Source organism: Apodemus sylvaticus, chromosome 19, assembly GCF_947179515.1.
Source record: "Apodemus sylvaticus chromosome 19, mApoSyl1.1, whole genome shotgun sequence".
NCBI classification, from domain to species: domain Eukaryota; kingdom Metazoa; phylum Chordata; class Mammalia; order Rodentia; family Muridae; genus Apodemus; species Apodemus sylvaticus.
The window spans coordinates 26567318-26592083 of record NC_067490.1 but is presented as its reverse complement, the minus strand read 5'-3'; the positions used below and the strand labels follow the sequence as shown (position 1 = coordinate 26592083).

Here is a 24766-nt window from a genome sequence, read left to right as displayed (position 1 = left end):
TACATGCCTATTATCCTGGAAATAGGGAGGCCCAGGTGGGAGGATTCCCTGAAAGTTCAGGCCAGCTTAGGCTGTTCAGTGAAACCCTCTCACTGCTCTTAGCCAAAAAGGGTTGGGGATGTGGCTCGGGGGCAGAGCACATTCCTAGTGTGTGCGAGGCCCCGGGTTCAATCCTCAACAAAACTCTCGTAATCAACCCTTTAAGGTTCCTGTCGGAGAGTGACAGGAGCTTCTTACTGAGGAAGGTGGAGATTGTCCCAGCGCAGACTCTGGTGACAGCGTTGGCTGCCCTGGAAACCACCAAGGCTGGAGAGAAGCAGCAGCATGGGACTCTGCCCTGGGGGAGGGTGGAGGCCTGGGGTGTCAGGGAAAGAAACCCTTGAGAGTCTCCATCATCTAAGGGAGCAGTCCAAACACAACTGTCCCTAAGCCACGCACTCAGCGAGCACTTACAATTTGCAGTATCCTCAGGGCATCAGGAGCGCGATGGACTCCGAGGCTCCATTGGGAGGGTCAGGCGCTCAGTCTGGGCACACACTGCGCTGCAGCTGGGATAGGTCCCAGCAAGCCACAGGACAGTGACCACAGGAAGGGTGAAGGCAAGCTGGAGTGCCACTACCCTACCCCCACCTCCTGCTCACCCAGGCCCTGATGCATCTCCCCAGCCCCAGACCACTGAGGCGAAGACTGAGCAGACTTCAAAGCCAGGTCAAGGTTCAAATCACCTCGCTGACCTTAACCACTGGCACAGCTCATAGCAGCCATGGTGGCAGCCACCTGGCTGTCCACCCCACATCCCAGAGGGGAAAAGACAAATGTGACCCTGTGACCCAGACTGGGGGAAGTTAAGAGCTCTCAATCTTCAGCTAACTACCCTGCCACTCCCTGCTCTCACTTTCCTCAAATACAAATCCAGATAACATTATCCTTGTAGGTTGCCATGGCGATTAGACAAGATAATGGATGAAAACTTGGTTTGGGTTGGGTCAGAAACTTGACCTTCATGATTAGGGCAGCTGTCCACCCTGGACTTCTGCAGAGAGCTCATGCCCTGGCTGGTACCACGCATGTTCTTACATCATGCATACACACATGCATGTAATTATATATACACACATGTGCACACAAATGTGAGTTATTGCTTGTACTCACACTCACACTATGGTGGTTTCAATAGGAATGGGCCCCAAAGAGTTGTGTGTCTGAATGCTTGACCCCTGGAAGTGGTGCTACTGGGTGTAGCCCTGTGGAGGATGTGATGGTTTGTATATGCTCACCCCAGGGAGTGGGACTAGTTAGTGTGGCCCTGTTGGAGTAGGTGTGTCACTGTGAGTGTGGGCTTTAAGAGCCTCATCCTAGCAGCCTGGAAGTCAGTCTTCTGCTAGCAGCCTTCAGATGAAGATGTAGAACTCTCAGTTCCTCCTGCACCGTGCCTGCCTGGATGCTGCCATGTGCCTTGATGATAATGGACTGAACCTCTGAACTTGTCAGACAGCCTCAATTAAATATTGTACTTATAAGACTTGTCTTGATCATGGTGTCTGTTCACAGCAGTAAAGCCCTGACTAGGACAGGAAGTGCGTCACTGTGTAGGTGGGATTTGAGGCCTCCTATGCTCAAGCTCCACCCAGTGCAGAAGAGAGCCTCCTCCTGGCTGCCTGCAGAAGACAGTCTCTTTCTGGCTGCCTTGGGATCAAGATGGAGAACTCTCAGCTTCTCTAACCATGTCTGCCTGCGTGCTGCCGTGCTTCCCTCCATGATGAGTGGACTGAACCTCTGAACCTGTAAGCCAGCCCCAGTCAAATGTTTTCCTTTATAAGAGTTACCTTGGTCATGGTGTTTCTTCACAGCAATAAAACATAAATGAACACACATACATGTGCACATGCACCATCAATGCGTGCTCACATCAGCACATGTGGTGGTTTGAATATGCTTGGCCCAGGGAGTTGTACTTTTAGGAGGTGTGGCCTTGTTGGAAGAAGTGTGCCACTTTGGGGAGTGACTACAGAAGACAATCTCCTTCTGGCTGGGCTTTAGACCCTTCTCCTAGTTGTCTGGAAACCAGTCCTCTCCTGGCTGCAGTGGAATCAAGATGGAGAACTCTCACCCTCCTCCTGCACCATGTCTGCCTGGATGCTGCCACGCTTCCCGCCCCGGTGATAAGGGACTGAACCTCTGAACCTGCAAGCCAGCCCCAATTAAATGTTGTCCTTATAAGAGTCGCCTTGGTCATGATGTCTCTTCGTGGCAACGGAAACCCTTTCTAAGACAGCATATTTTCCGCATTTGCACAAATGACCAACCACATAACCTACAGACAACGCAGGCTTCCGTGTTCCACGGCACCTCCTGCCCCCTGCCGGGATCCCCATGTGTGGTCTGTCCTGCCCACCTCAGTAGACAGCTGTCAGCCTGGGTAGAGTATTCCCACTGTGTCATGGTTTGAATATGCTTGCCCTAGAGAGTGGTACTAATAGAAGGGAGCTGACACAGCTGTACCAGGAAGAGAGGCAGCCCCAGGAAGCTTGAAGCATCTCATCTTACTGATAATGATCTAAAACGGTGACCGTGAACATTTTTTCGACAGCTGAACTTGCCAAGAGACTTGGCGTTTTATGTTAGTGTCTGTCACGTGTAAATGGAAGCTGACAGGACTTGGTAGGCTATCAGGCCCGAGAGGCCTCTGTGACTTGCCACAGTGATATGGAAGCTTACATTCTCTCCAATGAGCGGGGTCTGTCTGAGCACAGACTGACATGGGAAAACACAGCCGCCTCCCAAAGCAGAAGCAGCCGCTGCCCACAGCTGCCAGGCGAGGTGCCAAGCTGTGCTCTTGAGTTTGTAATTGTAACACAATCCATATCATGTAACTCACCCTACTAAAGCATGCAGCCCAGTGATGGCTTAGCACCTTCAGTCATCACCACGTGTAATCTTAGAATACTTCCACCACCCCGAAAGAACCCCAGGACACACCAGCATCCATCCGTTCCACCCCCTGCCCCCTCCCAGCCCATCACCACGGGAATCTGTACGATGTCTGAGGAATCTCGTTGGGGCATGCCTATTTTTTGACTGCTGGTTTGGTTTCAGTAAAAGCAAGACTAGACCGAATGATAAGAACATCTTTCCTATTGCATTAATGCCTTCACATGAATTTTTAAAGTGAACAAATGCTTATTAACTATTACTGGGGAGGCTATACGCCATGGCCTGTCTGTGAGGGTCAAAGGTCAACCTTGTGACGTCAGCGGATACCTTTTTGTGAGATCAAACTGTGGTTATTCGGCTTGTGTGGTAGGAGTCCTTCCTTGCCTATGGAACCATCTTGCTGGCTCTTAACTCAAATCTTATTTTAGTTTGAGATAGAGTCTCACTAGCCAGGTACCTCTGGCTAGTCTGGAATTCACTATGTAGATTAGGTTGGCCTCGAACTCCAGACATCCGACTGCTTCTGCCTTCTGGGGTTTGGGATAAAAGATGTGCATCACTATGTATGGACTTGACTTTTTTGTTTGTTTGTTTTGGATTTGGTTTTTTCGAGACAGGGTTTCTCTGTGTAGCCCTGGCTGTCCTGGAACTCAGTCTGTAGACCAGGCTGGCCTCGAACTCAGAAATCCGCCTGCCTCTGCCTCCCAAGTGCTGGGATTAAGGGCGTGCGCCACCACTGCCCGGCTTGGACTTGACTTTTTAAGTTTAATCTGTTTGGGGGTTCTGATGTTTGTGTGTGTTTACATGCATGTACACGTTTTATACATGTTCATGTTTATGTATGTGTGTATACATGTGTGGTGTATGTGGAGGCCAGGGATCTTTGTTACAGGCTTCCTCAGTCACTTTGCCTTCTCTCTCTCTCTCTCTCTCTCTCTCTCTCTCTCTCTCTCCCTACCTGCCTACCTATCTACCTATCTCTATCACTCATCCATCTATCTACCTATCCATCCATTCATCCACCTACTTATCCATCCATCCATCCATCCATCAATCCATCCATCTATCTCTATCATCCATCCATCCATCCATCCATCTCTATCATCCATCTATCCATCCATCCATCTCTATCATCCATCCATCTATCTCTATCATCCATCCATCCATCCATCCATCCATCCATCCATCTATCTCTATCATCCATCCATCTCTATCATCCATCCATCCATCTCTATCATCCATCCTTCCATCCATCCATCCATCTATCTCTATCATCCATCTACCCATCCATCCATCCATCCATCCATCCATCCATCCATCTCTATCATCCATCCATCTATCTATCCATCCATCCATCCATCCATCCATCTCTATCATCCATCCATCCATCTATCCATCCATTCATCTATCTCTATCATCCATCCATCCATCCATCCATCCATCCATCTATCTCTATCATCCATCCATCTCTATCATCCATCCATCCATCTCTATCATCCATCCATCCATCCATCCATCCATCTCTATCATCCATCCATCTATCTATCCATCCATCCATCCATCCATCCATCTCTATCATCCATCCATCCATCCATCCATTCATCTATCTCTATCATCCATCCATCCATCCATCCTTCCATCCATCTATCTCTATCATCCATCCACCCATCCATCCACCCATCCATCCATCCATCCATTCATCCACCCATCCTTCCATCTCTATCATCCATCCATCCATCCATCTATCTCTATCATCCATCCATCCATCCATCCATCCATCCATCCATCCATCTCTATCATCCATTCATCCACCCACCCACCCATCCATCCATCCATCCATCCATCCATCCATCCATCTCTATCATCCATGCATCCATGCATCCATCCATGCATCCATGCATGCATCCATCCATACATACATACATACTATTTTTGAGGCAGGGTCTCTAGATGAACACAAGGCTCAGAAATTCATCTGGATCCAGCTCCAAGGATCTTTTGCATGCAATGCACTACTCTAGGGCTGTGATTGTAGGCAATGCTGCACTGCTGGCTTTTGTGTGGGCTCTGGGGGATCAAGCCCAGGTCCTCATGCTCACATGGAAAACACTCTGCCCACTGGGCTGTCTCCCCAGCCTCTGGGGAATCTAACTTTCAAACTATCTTGGCTTCATGTTTGTGCAACAGGCATGGCACCTTCTTTAGTAACTCTGTTTAAGTAGCATTATAATGGAGATCTAGGGCTTGTATGGTGGGCTGTAGAAATGGCTGCCCACATTGACCTGTCCCATTAAGAGACAGCCTGTGTTTTTAACCATTGACTGGTACTTGGGTCATGTGACTTGGGTCAGTCCAATGTTAGGGGCTGGCAGAGCGCTTGCACCCTGGGGCCCTGCCCTCTCTAGCTGCAGATGGGGCTAGACATCCAGATTTAGATATTCCCAGACTTGCTTGTTGGGGTCAGTCATAGCTCTGTCAGACTCAGCTGATGGCCAATACCGTCCACACTCCCTCGACCAATGAACTCCCAACAGACTCATCGGCTGCCAGCCTTTGGCTGTTTGGGTTCAGGCAGCCAGTAGAACCACTGACTGAGCCGGTCATGACTATGGCCACAGAACTGAGATCCGGTGACAATTGTTACCCCAAACCCTTATGGTCTTGGGGGTGGTGTGACATGCAGCAAGAGCTGCCTGAGCCCTTCTGCGAAATAAATCTGAACAGTTGTTGATCCTGGTGGGAGGAAACAAGTCCTGGGGGATGGGAGTGCTTACCATATTCCCCTCCATAAATCTGAGCTATGTGATGGTTTGGCTATTCAGCATAAACTTAACAACTAAAAGGGATTGTCCATCTTTAAGTCTGGGAGGTCCCCCCCTGCTCTGGGATTTCTACCTCCCTGTCCTCCCCGCCCTGCTCCTCCCAGCTGTCCTCCCCACCCCACACAGCACTCACCGATACGGTGGGGAGCCTTCTCCAGCAACTCGATCTGAATGTGCCTGGCACCCGCCGGGATCTGCACCTGTTTGAGAGCCGCTGCCACCCAGGGGCATCCAGAGGAGCAAAGAGTCCTGAGAGGGTGGCTCCCTGCTCAGCACCCCATCCACCTCACCCCACACTACCTCACAGCACACAGCCAGGAGCATAAGGACTTGTCAAACACAGAACCTTTCAGAAACCCGTTTCCTTGGCTGGAAAACCGGATTGGAATCTTCCCGGTAACACTGGACCCCCAAGGACAGGAAGGCATGAGATGCTATAGCTCCAAGTGCCCGCTAGGGGTCACTACCACGTGCACTGATGCCCACGAAGGCAAGTTGCTTTTATTTCCCATCGTGCCTCCTCTTCTGCTTTCTCCACCCCTCCCCCCTTTCTTCCTAAGCTACTGTAGAGTTGTAGATGAGATCAGCCCTGAAGATCCACAGGGCTCTTTTGAACCGATTCGAAGCTCAGAAACAAGCCTTTCTTGGTTACCAACCTTCCTTGCTTCAAAGTAAGAGAAAGCTGTAAAATCCTCCAAGAAGACCAGACTTACTCCACACAGAAGGGTAAATAAAGGAGTCCTACTGACTGCTCCTCGTCTATAGCAAGTTTCGCAAGGTTACAGGTGGAAATTAAAGAACTCAAGGGACCAGAAATTCAAAATGGAAAAAAGGTCCCAGACTTTGCTTTTAAGATGAGAATAGAACATGACCCCCTCACTCCTACCCAAAGCCCCAGGGTTAAAGAGATGGCTCAGCACGTGTCCTTCCATGCTACCTAACCAAAAAAGGAGGTGTGGGGGCACACTGAGCTTCTGTGTTCCTGTGAGTCCATACTAGTATGCCAGGATGGCAGGGGGGCAGCCTGGGAACCTCCCACATACACACACCCAGCCGTACACCCAGCCACGCTCTCCTGCCTGCTTGGCGCCCTTCCCCTGCGCCCCTCCCCCACCCCCACCCCCAGGCAAGCTCACCGATGCTCACCTGCCTGCTTGGAGCCCTTCCCCAGGGTCCCCTTCACAGTCCTGCAGTGAGAGTTGTCCCCACCGCAGACACCGCATTTGTCATCCATCTTCGTGGATCCCACCTCTTTGTCGCAACCAAAGGGCTAGGGGGTGGAAGTGAGGTCGGCAGATGGAGGACCCCCTGCCTCCACCTCTCTGGCCCACTGGCTCCCTCCTGAGACTCCCGGCCCTGACCCTGGCACATGAGAACTCCCTGAAATCCGCCCTGGGACCCAGGCGGTCTTAGCCCGGGTCACATCACCTCTGTAATGGTAGGACGGGGGTGGGGGGGGTGGAGGGGTGGAGGGGTACCCCTCTGCAGCAGCTCTAGCTGTCCTCAGGGGTGGCAATAGCTATTATCCAGGCCCCGGCGAGGCAGCGGAGTGTAAGCTGCTCGCGGTGGGGTGGAGGGGGTACCCACCACACACTCGCCACGGGCACAGACGCTGTAAGGATCCCGATAGCTGCAGCGCGTCCCATCGTGGACCACTTGATCCATAAACACCACATCTCCAGTGTCCGCAGACTGGCAAATGAGCTCACACTTCTGGGCATCTGTAAGGAGAGAGACAGCTCAGCCCACCGGGTTGTCAGCAAGAGGCTTAGGATGCCATCAGCATGCGGTCTAGCCTCGATGCCGATGTCCAGGGCCAGCTCTGGGGCAGTGGTGGGAGCTCTGTCTGGGGGATCGGCTGCAGAGCCCTGCGGTGGCAGTTATGGTCTGGTCCTGTGACCTGAGGCAAATGTCTCTAGATTTTTGAGCCTCGGTTCCCTGATTTTCATGATCTCTGATCAGTAAAATGCATGATCAGTTCACTGAGAAAAATCTATTGACAAACTATCAATAATAAACCAGCAGTTAGAGCTGGAGAGACAGCTCAGTGCTGAAGGATGCTTGCTGCTCTTCCAGAGGACCTGAGTTCAAGCCCCAGCACCAGGATGAACCTCTAGCAACCGACTGGAACTCCAGCTCCAGGGTATCTGACACCTTCTGGCCTCTGAAGGTACCAGCAAGCACACCCACTCTCACGGGCGAGTGCACACAGCTTTATATTTAATATTAAATTATATTAAATTAAAATTTAAATTATAGATATTAAATTAATTAAAGTATACTTAATAGAATATCAAATATATTTATATAATATTATATATATCAATCTTTCTATCTCTCTATATCTCTATCTCTCTCTCTATCTATCTATCTATCTATCTATCTATCTATCATCTACCTACCTATCTATCTATCAGATGCTCACTGGATACCAGATCCTTCCAAAGCCCTTTCACACTGGAACAATAGCAAATGCTCGTCATGATGACTTAATCTCCCTCATTTCAACATTCCAGTGAGGAAGGTTCTAGCATTATAGGACATATGCTTACTCTGAGTGTAGTGACTCAATGAGTTTAATTACGATCACTTACATGGACTTTAGTGAGGAGTTACTTAGAGGAGCAGGGGCAATTTAACAGTTACTCCTCCCCCCCACCCCCCGCGTGTGTGTGTGTGTGTGTGTGTGTGTGTGTGTGTGTGTGTGTGTATGTGTGTGTTTGCTAAGGAGCCATCCACTTGGGTTTGTATGAATGTGTGCGTGTGCGTGTGGTATACCCACACATGAGTGTGCAAGCAGGCAGAGGCCAGAAGCAGACATCAGGTATCTTTCTCAATTACCTCCCATCTAATTTTTTGAGAAAGAGTCTCTCACTGGCAGGTGTCAGCCTGCCCCGCCCACGCCCTCCAGTACTCAAGTTATGTGGATTCTGTGTCTAGCTTTCCTCAGACACACCAGAAGAGGGCATCAGATCCCACTACAGATGGTTGTGAGCCACCATGTGGTTGCTGGGAATTGAACTCAGGACCTCTGGAAGAGCAGTCAGTGCTCTTAACCACAGAGCCATCTCTCCAGCCCCCTAAAGATGTATTATTTTAAAATTTTTATTTACATATAGGTATTTTGAGTGCATATATGTTTGTACATCATGTGTGCAGTACCCGTGGAGGCCAGAAGAGGGCATCAGATCCCCTGGAATTGGAGTCACAGACTGATATTAGCCATCGTATGATGCTGAGAATCAAACCTGAGTCCTCTGGAGGAGTCATAGGTGCTCTTAACTTCTGAGCCATCTCTCCAGTTCGAGACTCATCTTTTTAATGTGGAGTCCAGGGATCAACTCAAGTTAACATATTTGCAAGGCAAACTCTTCACCAGCTAAGCTATCTTCCCAGCTCCCCCTGTTCACACACACACACACACACACACACACACACACACACACACGCACACACTGAGTGGTACTGAGAATAAAACCTAGGGTCTCATGCATGCTAGGCAAGTGCTCTACCATTGAACCACACCCCAGCACAGGTTCTAACATCTCAGAGGAAACATGGGCCCTGAGGCTAAGCAACATGTTTACGGCCATACATGGAGTGACTCGGCCAAGCTTGTAACCACAAAGTCACTTGGGTCTTGCTTTGGCTCTGCAGCCAAGCTGGGCACAGCAGTAGGAGAACTGTATGTCCCAAAATGAAGTGTTACCTCTGTCTATGAGCTGATAATGTCCTAAAAAGGAAGTCGTAGAGAACAGATAAACACTAGCGGTGTTTCTTAGAGAAAGTGCGGTTGGGGGCTTAGCTAACTTCCTGGAATTGGTCTGAAGTCCTGGGAAAAGTCTGACATCCAGCTGTCCCAAAGCTCATCCTGAGGAGCCTGGTTAGCTACTGCTCCCAAGTGAGACTCCTCCTCCTCCTCCTACTTCTCCTCCTCCTCCTCCTCTTCCTCCTCCTCCTCCTCCTTCCTCCTCTTCCTCTTCCTCTTCCTCCTCCTCCTCCTCCTCTTCTACCTCTGATGGTTTTGTTTTTGTTTTTTTCAAGATAGGGTTTCTCTGATTAGCCCTGGCTGTCCTAGAACTTGCTTTGTAGTTGAAGGTTGGCCTCAAACTCAGAAATCTGCCTGCCCCTGCCTCCCAAGTGCTTGGACCAAAGGCATGCACCATCATATCCAGATACCAGCTCCCTGTATGGAGTCACAATATGTAAGATCACTTTAGAAAACTTTCTTGAGAGTCAGATTCCCAGCTGGAGAGTGGTGGTGCACACCTTTAATCCCAGCACTTAGGAGGCAGAGGCAGGTGGATTTCTGAGTTTGAGGCCAGTCTGGTCTACAGAGTGAGTTCTAGGGCTATACAGAGAAACCCTGTCTCTAAAAACCAAAATAATAATAATAATAATAATAATAATAATAATAATAATAATAATAATAAAAAGAGAGTCAGATGGGGTCTGGGTGTGGGGGCTTTACCTTCAGATGAAAAACAGATCATTCTAGTGGATCCAGCAGGCAGCTGCCTGGACAGGAGTGGTGAGTTCCTCAGAGTGGGTGGAGTCCAGGCAGAAGAAAGGTCCTGCCCCCTCCTGCCCCCTCCTGCTCCCTCCTGCCCCCTCCTGCCCGCTTCTGCCTGTTTCTGAAAGGGCACAGCTGAGAAGCCTGGCCCTGGCAAGACTCTGAAGTCCCCTGCATTCTGAGGACTCCACATGAGCCTGAGCTCAGGGTGCTGATGTCAACCAAGGTTTGAGAAGACATTATTCTCAGAGTTGCTGCCTGGGATCTAAGAGCCAGGAACCACTGCACTGGCAAAGCCCTTCCAGCCTCAGGCCTGAAGGGCCAGGCATCTGGACCATTCCTGCCCTAATGCTACAGCAGGAACTCTCTCTAAACATGCATTAAAAGACTGGGTGTTGGCCTCGGTGTGGCCCCCCACATCAGACACTCCAAGTTCCAAGGCCTGTTTCTATCCCTGAGCAGCCAGAGGGGGAGGGCAACATGAGAGCCCCCCCTTCCAGGTTCCTGCCTACCTGCCTTTCAAGTGACCTTCAGCAACTGCTAAATGGATGGATGCCTCACCCATGAAGCCTAGAAACCCGGCCTAAAGTAGGCTGAAGTTCCTCTACTTTCCCTGGGACTTTGAGACAAACCGGAAAGTGAACGAAGCCTTTGCTGACTGCCCCCCTCCATTCCTCCCTCCCTTCTTCCCTCTCTTCCTCCTTCTTGTTTCCGAGACAGCATCTTACTACGTAGTCCTGACTGGCTTAGAACTTACTATGTAGACCAGGCTGGTGGTGTTAAACTCACAAAGATCTGCCTGCTTCTGCCTCTCGAGTGCTAAGAATAAAAATGGATGCTGTTAAAATCTGTCTAACTTCGTCTAAAGAGATCTGTTGTCTCTTTGGTAGGGCAGATGCCTTCGTATGTGGGTAAGGACAGATATCTGAACAGCACTTACTCAATCCCAGCTCTGTGATCAGCTAGGGGCATCCCTGGGGAGGGAGCCCCCTCCCAAAGGTATAAACATACAAACCCCTTATAAACATACAAACCCCTTATAAACATACAAACCCCTTATAAACATACAAACCCCTTATAAACATACAAACCCTTATAAACATACAAACCCCTTATAAACATACAAACCAGGGATGACCTCAACAGCAACGGTGACTCCACAAGAACACGACACACAGGATCACTCAAGGACTCGGTGAGTCTGCCCACAGGTTCCCCATGGCACCCCAGGTCCTTGGACTTCGACAGGTGGGAAAACAGGAAGGAAAATATGCCCGACTTGGGCAAAGCAGGGCCACTCACCGCTTTCGGGCTCATAGGGCAGCCAGCTGTGCTTGGCATGCTGGTGGATATAGTAGGAGTTTCTCTTGGCACACTGCTGGGCCCGGAAGTCCTCGTAGGGTCCAGGACAGTCCTCGCCGTTGCAGATCTGGTACTCAAACATGGACCCTGAGCACGGCCGGCCTCCGTAGGCTGGACTGCGGTAGCAGAGAGATGGGGTTATTAGGGGTTGGAGGAGGCTGGGAAGAGGAGAGCTTCCCACGTGAGGCCTGGGGCAGCTCAGTGGTACAGTAGATTTCTCAACTCAGTAGTTACCTACAGTGCTGGGCAGCTGAACACAGGGTCCTCTGAACTCTCTCTCTCTCTCTCTCTCTCTCTCTCTCTCTCTCTCTCTCTCTCCTTTCCTTTCTTTTTCTTTCTGAGACAGGGGCTCGTGTAACTCAGGCTAACCTTGGACTATGAGGTTGGCTTTGACTTTTGTATCTTCTAGACTCTACCTCCTGAGTATTGGGACCACAGGTGTCTACGGCCATACCCAATTCATATGATTCTAGGGACTGAACCTGGGCTGTACGCTCCAACAAGCACTCCAACAAGTGGACTGCGACCCCTCCTTCCCCTGACTATTTCACCCATAGGAAGAGTGCTAGCTTCTATCTCCCTGGGGGGTGGGGTGGGGGTATGGGGGCAGGAGACATAAAGACAGACAGACAGACAGACAGACAAGGGACTGGCTAGCCCTCTCCACCAGACAGTTGTCAGTCTTGCTCGTTCTTTAAATTCCTTCAGTGCAGACCGTGCAGGCACTCAAGACAGAGTTCGCAGCCGGACGGCTGTGGCGCACGCCTGTAATCCCAGCACTCAGGAGGCAGAGGCAGGAGGATTTCTGAGTTCGAGGCCAGCCTGGTCTACAGAGTGAGTTCCAGGACAGCCAGGGCTACACAGAGAAACCCTGTCTAGACCCCCCCCCCCCAAACAAACCAACAAACAAATAAAGAAAGAAATAAATTCTCTGCATCCACTCCTGTCTCGTAATGGTATATAGCAAACTAAAGAGCAGCAGCCAAAGAGATTTGGGTTTGAGCAGAAGAGTGGACATCCGAGTCCTGCCATGTGGCCTTGGTTTGGCTGCTTGACTTTTCTCTACCTTGATTTCCCCCTTGAAAGGTGGGACCATCGCAGCTCCAGAGGTGACAAAACGAAGGAGAGCAACTAACACTCTTCCCCACTAAGTCAAGAGGATTAGAAAAGATGGTCAGGCCAGGTGTAGTGGCACACGCCTGTAATCCCAGCACTCGGGAGGCAGAGGCAGGCGGATTTCTGAGTTCAACGCCAACCTGGTCTACAGAGTGAGTTCCAGGACAACCAGGGTTACACAGAGAAACCCTGTCTTGAAAAAAACAACAAAAACAAAACAAAACAAAAAGATGGTCAATATGTAGCTGGGGAGATGGCTTCAATGGCAATGTTTGTGGGTTCAGTTCCCAGCATCCACGTGGAGGCTCACAAGTCTATTACTCCAGTTCCCAGAGATCCAGAGATCTGATGCCCTCTTCTGGCCTCTCCAGGCACTGCAAGCACACAGTGCATGCATATATATATATATTTGGAGGCAAAACACTAATGTAAAATAAAAATAAATCTTTTTAAAAAGACGTTTAAGGGGGATGGAGAGATGGCTCAGCAGGTAAGAACACTAACTGCTCTTCCAAAGGTCCTGAGTTCAAATCCCAGCAACCACATGGTGGCTCACAACCATCCGTAATGAAATCAGATGCCCTCTTCTGGTGTGTCTGAAGACAGCTACAGTGCACTTACATATAACAATAAATAAATAAATCTTTAAAAAAAAAAGACGTTTAAGCTGAGTGATAGCATACACTTTAATCGCTAGCCCTTGGGAGGCAGAGCAGGTAGATCCCTATGGTTTGAAGCCAGATTGGTCTACATCCTGAGTTTCAGGCCAGCCAAAGCTACCTAGTGAGACCCTGTTTCAAACAAAACAAAAAAAACAAAACAAAACCATTTCAATGTAAAGTATCCAAGTACAGGAGGCAACGGCACCTGCTCAGAGACTCTAGGAGAACTCTCCAGGCATAAGGAACTGTCCACTTGAACACACAGCATCCAGTACACTGCCCTTGGGAGACTTCCTGCTAATAGCAGCTGTCGCCTCGAGTGCTTAACCCACACTCCAGGGCAGGGCATAGGTATTATTCCATTTAAGCCTCATAAAGCAAAGAGACATTGTTGTTGCGGTTTTGGTCTTCCGGACTACGCATTTTAATGCTAAATGCTGGTCCCCAAGGCCTGGCTGCCCCCAGGAATGAAAGAGTCCACACTTACATCAAATAATGCTGTGCGACCTTGATCCTTAAGGTAAAACTATTGGTTAAATGAAGCTGCCGACAGCCTATAGCTGGGCAGAAGAGAGATGGGTGGGGTTTTAGTTTCAGGGCTTGGGGTCTGCGGCAGGGCACCGAGGGAGAGAAAGGAGAGAGAGGAGAGAGAGGACGCCATGAGGTCGGTGAGCCATGAACACACAGCCATGGGCGCTGGCCAGTTGGAGTTAAGAGCGGCCCAAATGGAACGCGGCAAGTTACATCTCGGGGTTATTGATAGGGAAGTAAACATAATAGCTTAGAGGGTGGATATCTGCCCAGCTTTAAAGGTTTAACATGAATATAAAAATCGTGTGTCCTTTATCTGGGGACTGAATGATCAAAGGTGGGGTAGAAACCCCCAACTAAGATTAAATATTTACTACAACAGGTATTATATTACTGCAGGAAATGTAATAAATAGGAAGGTTGATCAAGAGGATGAGTCGCAGGCAAATACAAGGTGGTTTGTCATAGTAGGTGCCATGACACCTCCCCACAACCTTCACCTCTGTGTCTCCATCAGAGGAAAATTACAAGAGAGTCCGTGTGCATTGTCTCCTGTATAAGGTCAGCCAGGTTGCTATGGTGGCGTTGAGCCATCAGTCAGTTAATGGTATACCACCAATAACCACTGTTTCTTCCCCTGCTGCCGCACCCCCCTGCATGTGCCTGAGTGTGTAGTGTGCATGTGTGTATGCATGGTCACAAATGTATGGATGTACATGTGTGTGCATGTGCACGGTGGCCCTAAGTTGACACTGGATCTCCTAGAGCTGGAGTTATAGCCAGTTGTGAGCCTCCACGTGGATGCTGGGAATTGAACCCGTGTCCTCTGGAAGAACAGCCAGTGCTCTCAACCACTGAGCCATCTCTCCAGCCCCCCCAGACTTGCTCAGCCTTTATGTAGGTTTAGGGAATTCGAACTCCAGTCTAGGTTGCATGACAAGTACTTTATCCAGCGAACCCCAAATGACTACCATTTCTAAGTGTCTCTCCAGCACACAGAGGTGAGGATGGGAGGCACTGGTTAAAAAGGGGGAGGCGTTTACACACGTGGCAGCAAATTTGATGGTGTGCTACTGCATTGAAAGTGCTGTTTATTCAAAGTTTCACTAAAAGGTTGGGGTGACGGCAGGGTCCTGGACACACCCAGTTTTTCTGGGGACTTCTCTGGACAGGACAACTTGAAACATGATCTCAGACGCATTTCAGGAACTCAGCCGCCATGACTCACTAGCAAACTGCCTTGTTCTAACATTCTGGGTCCTTATCCAGGAATCATGGCTACTGTCTGTAAGGGTCACTCTCCTGCACCCAACCCACCTATTACCTTCCCCTCTGTCTCTCTTCCACATAAGTGGCATCCTCTGCCTGCCCTGCCCGCCTCTACCCAGACCACAGCACTCACGGAGGGTTGTCACAGCTCCGGCTTCGGGATCGAACCCCACCTCCGCATGACCGAGAACACGAGCCAAAGCTGCTCCAGGAACTCCAGCCTCCATCCTGGCCATAAGTCTGCTCTGGGGACTTCCAGATACAATGGCCTTTGAAGCACCACTAGGGGGGAGCACAGGACATATGGTCAGCCTGGGCCACCACAGTGGAGCCTGTAACAAGGGTGTTCCTTGGGGGCACACAGAAGAGCTAATGGGTCCTATGGCAAGGCCTGAGAAAAAGAGAGGGGGGAGCGGAGGGGGAGGAGAGGGAAGGGGAGGGGGGGAAGGGGAGGGGGAGCTAAAGCCATTAAGAGATTAGCTTGGGGAAATGAACTGGACAGGATTCCAGCTCTACTGGAACATAGGTAGCTGAGCCGCCTCAGACGAAGGGCTTGCAATCCGGGCCACCCTTCTCCAATGTGAGGCTGGGAACAGCATCTCAGACAACAGCAGCACATATAGCCCTCCCCAAGCAGCAAACATTAGTCAATGATATTCGTGATGGGACGCTATTTCATGCATCCGTCTATCTGGGGTGGGTGGGACTGAGAGGGGGAAAATAAAGATGATCATCTCATCCTGTCTGAAGTTGACCTCTACCCTGAAATACTTCCCTAGGGACCAGAGGGAATATATATAATATATATTATATATATATATGAGCCAAGCCGATGGACTGTAGCCATGGGATAGATACGTAGACTCTGAGAAGCCTGGGTTTGAATTCTAGCTCAGCTGCTGCGAGATGTGTGTGGCCACTTCACTCTGACCTCATTTAAATGGCCCTAAGAACAGAAGGCATGGGGGCTGGAGAGATGGCTCAGTGGTTAAGAGCACTGACTGCTCTTTAGAAGGTCCTGACTTCAAATCCCAGGAACCACACGGTGGCTCACAACCATCTGTAATGAGATCCGACTCCCTCTTCTGGTGTGTCTGAAGACAGCTACAGTGTACTTACATTCACAAAATAAAGAACAGAAGGCATAGGGCTGGGTACTCAGACGAACCCTTAGGTGATGCTCTTCTCCTTGGGCACAGGGTATCAGGAAGAACGCAGCCAAGTTTTCTGGGTGCTTCTCAAGAGAGAGGCCCCAAGTAAGACTAACAGCCCAGACACCCGGGCTTCCCCCCAACAGCTGAGTAGTCTTTAGGGTCGTGAGATGTTTAGAATGAGGTGTGATTTACACACCACAGGAATCATCCATTTTGAGTGTGCAGCTCAACATCTTCATAATCCTGAGGTGCATAGCCTTCGCCATAGCTGAACTTCAGAACGCTTTCACTATCACCCCAAAGTCCTTCGTGCCCCTCCGTGCTCATCTCCTACTCCAGGGGTGGGATTATTTTTTAAAAAGATTTATATATTTATTATATGTAAGTAAACTGTAGCTGTCTTCAGACACTCCAGAAGACGTTGTCAGATCTCATTATGGATGGTTTGTGAGGCGCCATGTGGTTGCTGGGATTTGAACTCAGGATCTTCAGAAGAGCAGTCAGTGCTCTTAACCTCTGAGCCATCTCTCAGCCCCAGGGGGTGGGATTTTTTAAAGCTTCCCAGAAGATTTCCTCGTGTAGCCAAGATGGAGACGCACTGGCTAACTCGAATGCAGGACTGTGGCCCGGGAGGAGCTGGGACTTTCAAAAGAGCAGCTTAGGGTTCTCAGATTACCAGAGAATTCCCTGAACCATGCAGGCCCAAGGAAACAAGCTCACACCCGGAAATACACGAAGGGCAGGTTGCAGAAGACGAGAGAAGATTTGTGGGGTGGGGAAGAGGCAGCTAGGGAGCACGGGAGTGGGTGGGATAGCTAGACCCCCTCCTCCCTTTATCCCTCCCTGCCAATCCCTCGCTGTGTGGCCTGATCCTTTCCTTAGCCCACCTGGGGTTCAGTCATCTTAGCTACACAGCGATAGGAAGTGAGAAGACTGTAGCTCAAGAGACCATGCTAAACCAGGCTGAGCGGAGAGGCCGAGGGAGAAAGGGCAGGGTGGACGTTTGTTTGTGTGGAGGTCATGAGGAGACTCTAGGCATGTGGAGCATGCTTGGCACAGAAGCAGGGCCCTGGCACCTGCGTGCATGCCCGAGATGGGTGTCCCACACCTTAGGGCGAGGGCCACAGCCTGCACAGCCCCCCACAGGTACCTTGCCTGGTGCACACTCTGTCCCGTCCAGCGGCGGCCCCTTCTTGGTCTTGCAGAAGTATGGATTGTCCGGGTGGCTGCACCACAGCTGCTTGCAGGGCTCAAAGGTCCTGAACTGTGAGGCAGGGGCATGAGGTGAGTAGTGGCGGAGGGAACGGAAGACGTGGTGATAGCTGGGATGCAGGATGCTACAAGGTAGCCAGAACCTTAGGTGCTGTCAAATGTGACTAAAGTGCAGCGGTTCCAGGGCCTCCTCTGGGCCCTTCCTACGCTCTGAGAAGGGACCCTGCACAGTACACACTGTCCTCTCATTGGCTGGTACAGAAGCCACTTGGAGGCTCCTCAGGGGTCTGGGCTCAGGATGTCCCTGATCCTTGGGCATGTGGGGGATGTTGAATGGATCCACATGAAGTTGAGACTCCCTCAACTCCTTCTAATATGGATACCCAGTGAGGTCAGAGGTCAGTCACCTTGTGCTGCAGCCCAGAGGGATGCCCCCATTTTCATTAGTACTTTCTTAGCATCTCCCCTAAGGCAGACAGGTGTCCCTCAAATACTCGGAAGCACGTGGGCACTGAAGTGTATGCCCTGCTCTTCAGTCCCAAAGCAGTGTTGTGTTGGGTCACACGTCCCAGTGTGGCCTAGAGAGTGGGAAAGGTGACCACTCAAGGGTTCCGTGCTACCAAGCAGGGTGTCTTATCCCGCAGAGGGGAGAAGAGGGGAGGGGAGGGGAGGGAAAGGGAGGCTTTATTCTCTGCATGGAGATACAAAGTACTAGGGTGACAGAAGCCTGTTCTGTAGATGTCGCTACCCTGAGATGTGCCTTTCTGTGGGTCCCTTCAGGGTAGATCAAGCTGACCTCCAACCTTAAGGGTTGCCCCTTGTCCTGTCCTGAAGAGCAGGGGCAGGATTATGTTCTCTGGCATCTATGGCCTCCCGCATCACGACGGAGACATGGGGATGACCCCATAGAGAGGAGACTTCCAGACATAGGGTTATGGAGATAGACTACCATGTCACTACAGTGTTCAGTGGTGAGAATGCTCTTCATGTCCATGGCTCAGACCCTGGCCTGGCCCAGCACAGGGACCTCCTCAAGTGACCAATGGCAGCTCTCCTTCCTGCCTCACTCCTCCCACTTCCTCCAGGTCTGAGCCCTGCCCAGAACTCTGTGTACGCGCACAGACACACACACACAGACACAGACACACACACACACACACACACACACACACACACACACGGCTTACAGGTGGGCCTGGATGGTGTGTGTGCCCTGCCCCACGCCACCCCTATGTGGTGGTTGGAACCAAGCCTGCAGGCCGATGACTTGCAGGGTTGGCGGTATCCGGTAAAGGAAAAGCCTGAGTTACATTAGCCTGGCACACGGCCTACTCACAGCCAAGCAGGTGTGGTACCCAGTGCCAAAGTCGAAACGGCACTGCTCATCCATCGAGTAGTCGATCCCGGGCAGTTCCGGGGGCTGGGGCCAGGCGCGCTCGAAGGGGTCATCAAGGAGGCAGTCGTAGGATCTGCGGTGGGGACAGGAAGTGAGCCAGCCCGAGGGCTATAACGCCTAACCCTCCTCCTTTCCCAGGTTGGGGCTTTTAATAAGCAAGGAAGGCCTATAGGACTTTGTGCCCACTATCGTGGGCTCCAGCTTCCCCTCTAAGGACGATGGACGGTCACAGCATCCTCCTGCCTAGGTGGCTGTTTAGCGGGAAGATTCTACTTACATCCACGGGCCTGGGCACCAAGGCCTGCCTAAAGAACTCAGGGTGGTGGATCAAGCTGACCTCCAGGTTCAAGGGTCATCCCTTGGCCTGTCCTGCAGAGTTGGATCAGAGGTATGTCCCCTCGTGACTGTGGCCTCATTGATACAGCTGTTATGTGGCTTGGGTGTCAGTTTTGCCCCAATAAAAGGGATGCAGTATGGATTAAGATTGGGAGCGGCCTTGTAGACAGTTTGAGGCCTCACTGCCTGTGTCTAAGTGGATCTATCACACAGGAGGTGGGCTGGGTAGGCAGTGTCGGCCAGCTGCTCTGGAAGGTCAGTGACTAGATGTCCCTGTCTCTGTCTGCTTCAAATGCCTGTCCTACACCTTCTAGTAGTCTCCCTTCCTCCATCCCTGTCTCTGGGGCCCTGGGGAACGGAAGCTACCATATCTCCATCTGCAGCGTGGGGTTTTCATCCTTAGTGAACCCAGACTCCCAAACCCAACCCACAGGGAATTCTAACTAGCATCCAGAGATTTTTTAAATCTGGTTTTTAATAATACTCCCATGCTTTTGGTCTCTTAGTCACGCTGAGTTTGGGGGCGCACTCACCCACCTGTGGTGTGCTAGGGTGAGTGTTTTTAGGCCAGCTGAGGGAATGGGGGCGAGAAGAGACACAAAATGACCAGGCCAAACAGGTGGCGGCTGCACAGGATGGCTGTGTAGCCCAGGCTTGCCCACCCCATTCCTATCTTGGGGCAGAGGTAACCTACGGGAGGTAGCGACTGAGCTCCAGCTTGCTGCAGCGAGACCAGTGGAACCGGTGGAAGGCAGCCTGAACCAGGGGCGCCATGACGCTGCCCAGACTGGTCTCGTCCTCACAGCCATTGCCCTGGCCATCATGCTCCATGCCAAGCCTGGAAGAAAGGAGAAAGTCCTGCTGTGGGTCCCAATCTTTGAGGACGGGCAGACGGACCCAAAGCGGCAGACCCTGCCTCGGCCAGGACTCCAGACTGGCCAGCTAGCCTCCGTTTCCTGACCATGCCTACGCTCCTCTCCACATTCTTTCCCCCATGGAGACCCATCCCTCCCTCAGACCTTCTCCACATCCCTGAGGATAGCCCAGCTGGGACACCAATGGCCGCTCACCTTCCCCATCCCCCTCTTCCCATCATTCCTTATGGACACACCTGCCCAGCCCATGGACTGCACCTTCTCCATCTCCCCCTGCCCCCCGCCATGTGACTGGCATCAGGTGGCCAGGCCCATCCCCAGGCTCTTTGCTGGCCTGGGTAGACGGTCCCTGTAGGGCGTCCTTTTGTACAACATCAGCACCGGCAGCCACACGCATGGCTTGACCTCTAGACCAGGGACCATCTGCTCGGCTATCAACGTCTCTTGCATTGCCGCACCAGAAAGGCTGCCGCATGCAAGGTCTAATCTCATCAAGTAAGATCTCAGGGAATCCTTCAGTCTGTGACCCTCTTAAAAACTCTCCTCAATGGATGGGCCTGTAGCACACGTCTCTAATCTACCACTCGGGAAGCAGAAGTGGGCAGATCTCTATGAGTTCGAGGCCAGTCTGATCTACCTAGGGAGTTCCAGGCTAGCCAGGGGTAGAGTGAGACCTTGTCTGAAACCAATTGACCAACCGTCCCTCTGCATTGGATTCTACACAGAGTAGGCACCCATGAAAGCTTACATTTAAAACTTTGTTCTTTAAACTAACATTCAAGCCCAAAGCCCAACACTTCTAGTTTCTTAAATCCTGCCAGTGACTTCCTGGGCTCCTCCTAACATGACATAGATCACTAAGTCTGACATTGCTTCTCTGCAGTGAGGGGCCTCCACTTAGGAAGGAGTGGACAGCTACTGCCCTTTTCAGCAAGTCAAACCCCAGCACATGACAGGTGCTCGAGAAATACTGAATGAAAGCCAGGGGAGCTAGAGAGATGGCTCAGCAGTTAAGAGCATTGACTGCTCTTCCAAAGGTCCTGAGTTCAAATCCCAGCTACCGCATGGTGGCTCACAACCATCTGTAATGAGATCTGACGCCCTCTTCTGGAGTATCTGAAGACAGCTACAGTATATTTACATATAATAATAATAATATATAATAATATATATATATATATATATATATATATATATATATATAGAGAGAGAGAGAGAGAGAGAGAGAGAGAGAAAGCCAGGCGAGGTGGCACATACTTACAATCCCAGAATGTGGCTAATCTGGAGCAAGACTAGTTGGGGCTTTATGAGACCCTGCCCCCTCCCCAAACAAACAAACAAACAAACCCATAAACCAAAAGAATAAAACCAAACACTGGTAAGGGAGCAAGTGGATGTGTTCTAAACAGCATCCGAGCCCACAGAACTGGCTGCCAGTCCCCTGGCTTCCTGCCTGGGCTCCAAGTGCGCCTGTTTATGGTGGGCTGGGGCCAGTGTCTCAGTAGGCAGAAGCCAGGGGGAGCTGGAACTGGTCTCTAAAGCACACTTGGGTGAAGACAGAAAGAAGAAATGACAGGGAGAGAGGCCACCCAGACAGCAGGTCCAACCTAGGATGGGCTTTCTGCCACCAGCCTGACAAAAGCCAGGCCACATGTGGTCCCCGCAGCCACGGGCACTGCCTCCTGCCATGGGCAGCTGGTAGACATCACGTGTCAGTGACAGAACCTGGCCTGAGATTTACTCTCAAGCCCCCTCTGAGCTCAATACCTGGCCCAGAGACTGTCACTCCTAAGCACACCCTCCCGGGGCTACTTACACATGGCCTGTCTCGTGAGCCACGACGAAAGCGGACGAGAAGCCGTCTTCGTGGTTGAGGGCACAGCTCCTTAGAGGGTGGCACATACCCGTAACAGGTGCATAGCCTGCCAGAGAGAAGGACAGAGGTGACAGCAGATGCGATGGGGTGACCGACCTGTGTTCCCAGCCTGAACAATGCAGAGACATCCCAACCTGGTGGGTGTTGGAGGTTCCTGGAGAAGAAAGGTTCTCAAAACTCTCTTCCCAGAGACCAACCATGGGCTGGCTGCCACCCTGTCCCAGGATTAGGGCTTGTTCTTGGCCTAGAGTTTTCCATCTACCAGCAGCAATGTCTCTGAACAGGTGGGACTTCCAGGTGAGACCCAAGCCTGCACATACTCCACTTCTGTGAGCCAATCAACAAACAAACTCAGGACACTGTCTATGCAGAGGTTAGGGATGGCCCTGTGTTGGGTGCTGTGGGGAGCCAGGGAGAGTGACACCAGTCTATAGCCACAGCTACTCTTGAGACTAAGGCAGGGGGGCCACATGAGTGCAGGAGTTTAAGACCAGCCTGGACAACATGGAGAGATGCATTTTAACGACAACAAAGAAGAAGGGGAGGGAGATGAGAAGAGGAGGAGGAGTTGAGAGGAAGAGGAGGAAAGAGGAAAAGAAGGGGAGGAGCAGAGAAGAGAAGAAGGTGAAGAGGGGGAGGAGGAGGGGGAGGAGGGAGAGGAGGAGGAAGAGAGAGAGGAGCAGGGCCAGAAGGAGGAGGGAAGAGGAAATAAAGGGAGGAGCAGAGAGAAGAAGAAGGGGAAGAGGGGGAGGAGTATGGGGAGGAGGGGAGGAGGAGGAAGAGAGAAGAGGAGAGGGAGAGGAGGGGGAGGGGAGCGGGAGAGGAAGGGAGAAGAGAAGAGGAGGAGAGAAGAAGAGGAGGGGAGGAGGGGAAATAGAGAAGAGGAAGGAGGGAGGAGGAGGGGGAGGAGGAAAGGGAAGACAAGGAGGAAGAAGAAGAGGAGAAGTTGAACTTCTCTTTAGATACCATGGGAAAGCCAGACTAAGATCGCATCCCTACCCCCAAAACGCCCATCCTTACGGAGGGTCAACCTCAGCAGGCAGACAGGGGTCGAGTATAGTTGTGCCCACGGAGCACAGCTCAAGGACCAAGAGTTCTAGGAAGGAAAGGGAGGGAAGAGCCCCCCTCCCCGGGAGATTTGTCGGGCCCAGGGAAAGAGACAAAGGGAGTGACTCCTGAGGGCCACCAAGCTGGAGAACAGGCAAGATAACTCTCCAGAGTTTGGGTAGACACAGGCCAAGGTGCCAGTGGGCCTCAGTGGGCCTCATGGAAACAGAGCGGGCAACAAGGCGGTCTGTCAGCACCGCTGTGTGAAGCCTGTGAGCTACGGGTCTGCCTCTAGGGCTGAGGAGGACTGTGGCTCAACGGTGAAGCCTGCGCTGAGCTTGCAAGGACCATGAAGTCCACCCTGTGCGGCAAATGAACAATCGAGCAGAGCCTGCTTGCAGCAGGAGCACTGCAGCAGGAGCACTGCAGCAGGAGCACAGGCCGAGACAATCTGGAGCTGGTGGTGTAGACAGGAAGGACTCCCATGGTGCGGTGAGAAAGGGCAGCCCTGGGGTTAGTGCCACACACCAGGCTGTTCCCACACGTGTGCCAGTCTGTGTCCGGTCCACACGCGTACATGTGTCTGAGTGTAATTGTACATGCATGTACAGTGTCTCTGTGCATGTGCACCTGTTTGCGCATGTGTGTGCATCCATGTCTGCTATACACATCTGAGACCTAGTGGTTCACACAGGCAGCCCTATGGGTAGGCAAGCTAGCTGATTCATTTCTTTCTACCACCGGACTAGAAAACCATCCCAAAAGCCCTCACTGTGAGCTCTGAAGAGCCAGTGTAGCATCAGGGCTGTCCCTGCCTGTGAAGAGGCATAGGCAATTTCCTATGTGCCTCAGTTTCCCCAGAAGAGAACTATGATCAAAGCTGCAATAGACAGATGGCATGCAGTTGTCAATACTGTTTCGGATTCCTGCACACCCCTCTACCAAACGAGCAGCTGGGAAATGGAAGGTGGTAGATAGTACTGTTCCCCCTCCCCCATCTGCAACTCGGGAGAAGTTCTTCTAGAAACTGAAGAACTCCCGGATCCATGCGGGGGCCCAGGGCATGGGCTCCCATTCCTACTGCCAAGTGCTCACATCCTGGAGTGAGCAGAAGCCTGGCTGAGGTCCCTGAGGTCTTCAAGCAGCTGGGGACGGGAACAGACAGTACATGCAGGCTACAGGCAGGACTGAGACTGCAGCCACCAAAATGAGACGCTTTCCCTGGCCACAGTCCTTACGTTCCAAGGCTTACCCTCCTGTCTGTCCAGGTTCTGTCCCCTCTTCTTCCCTGGGGTGTGTCCCACAGAGAGAACCTTGCTCTCCGGGTCCCACCTTGAATCTCCACATCTGCCCCGAAGGCTGCTCACACCGGGCCACGGTAAGTATAATAATGCCCCGCGTACCTGAGGGGCCGAAGTTCTGGCGCGTGAGGAAGATGACGTGGTCGTGATGTTCGGTGTGGCTAGGGTCCTGGCGCTGCTGGGAGTGTGCCCAGCGACACACCTGCTCCAGGCTGCGCGCTGGGTTCCCTCGCTCGATCAGGCTCAGGGACTGTGGGGCAAGCAGGAGGGTGCCAACAATGGAAAGGTCAAAGACACCCCAGACTCCAACAGAGCTCTCCTCAGAGGGACAACTCTGAGGCCCAGGGCTGCAACGCCTCT

General features: G+C 51.5%; 1 protein-coding gene across 1 annotated transcript in view; it reads right to left on the bottom strand.

Moving 5' to 3' along the window:
• Positions 1-24766, bottom strand: part of Adamts14 (ADAM metallopeptidase with thrombospondin type 1 motif 14) — an 81810-nt gene that overhangs the window by 10866 nt on the left and 46178 nt on the right. Inside the window, exons 6-15 of the mRNA XM_052164100.1 lie at positions 24509-24656; positions 21999-22104; positions 20002-20145; positions 18912-19044; positions 17514-17627; positions 15343-15491; positions 11572-11747; positions 7344-7477; positions 6903-7026; positions 5890-5970 (exon numbers count right to left, since the gene is read on the bottom strand). Of these exons, the coding sequence (XP_052020060.1) occupies positions 5890-5970; positions 6903-7026; positions 7344-7477; positions 11572-11747; positions 15343-15491; positions 17514-17627; positions 18912-19044; positions 20002-20145; positions 21999-22104; positions 24509-24656 (1309 nt within the window). The remainder of the gene's footprint in view (positions 1-5889; positions 5971-6902; positions 7027-7343; positions 7478-11571; positions 11748-15342; positions 15492-17513; positions 17628-18911; positions 19045-20001; positions 20146-21998; positions 22105-24508; positions 24657-24766) is intronic.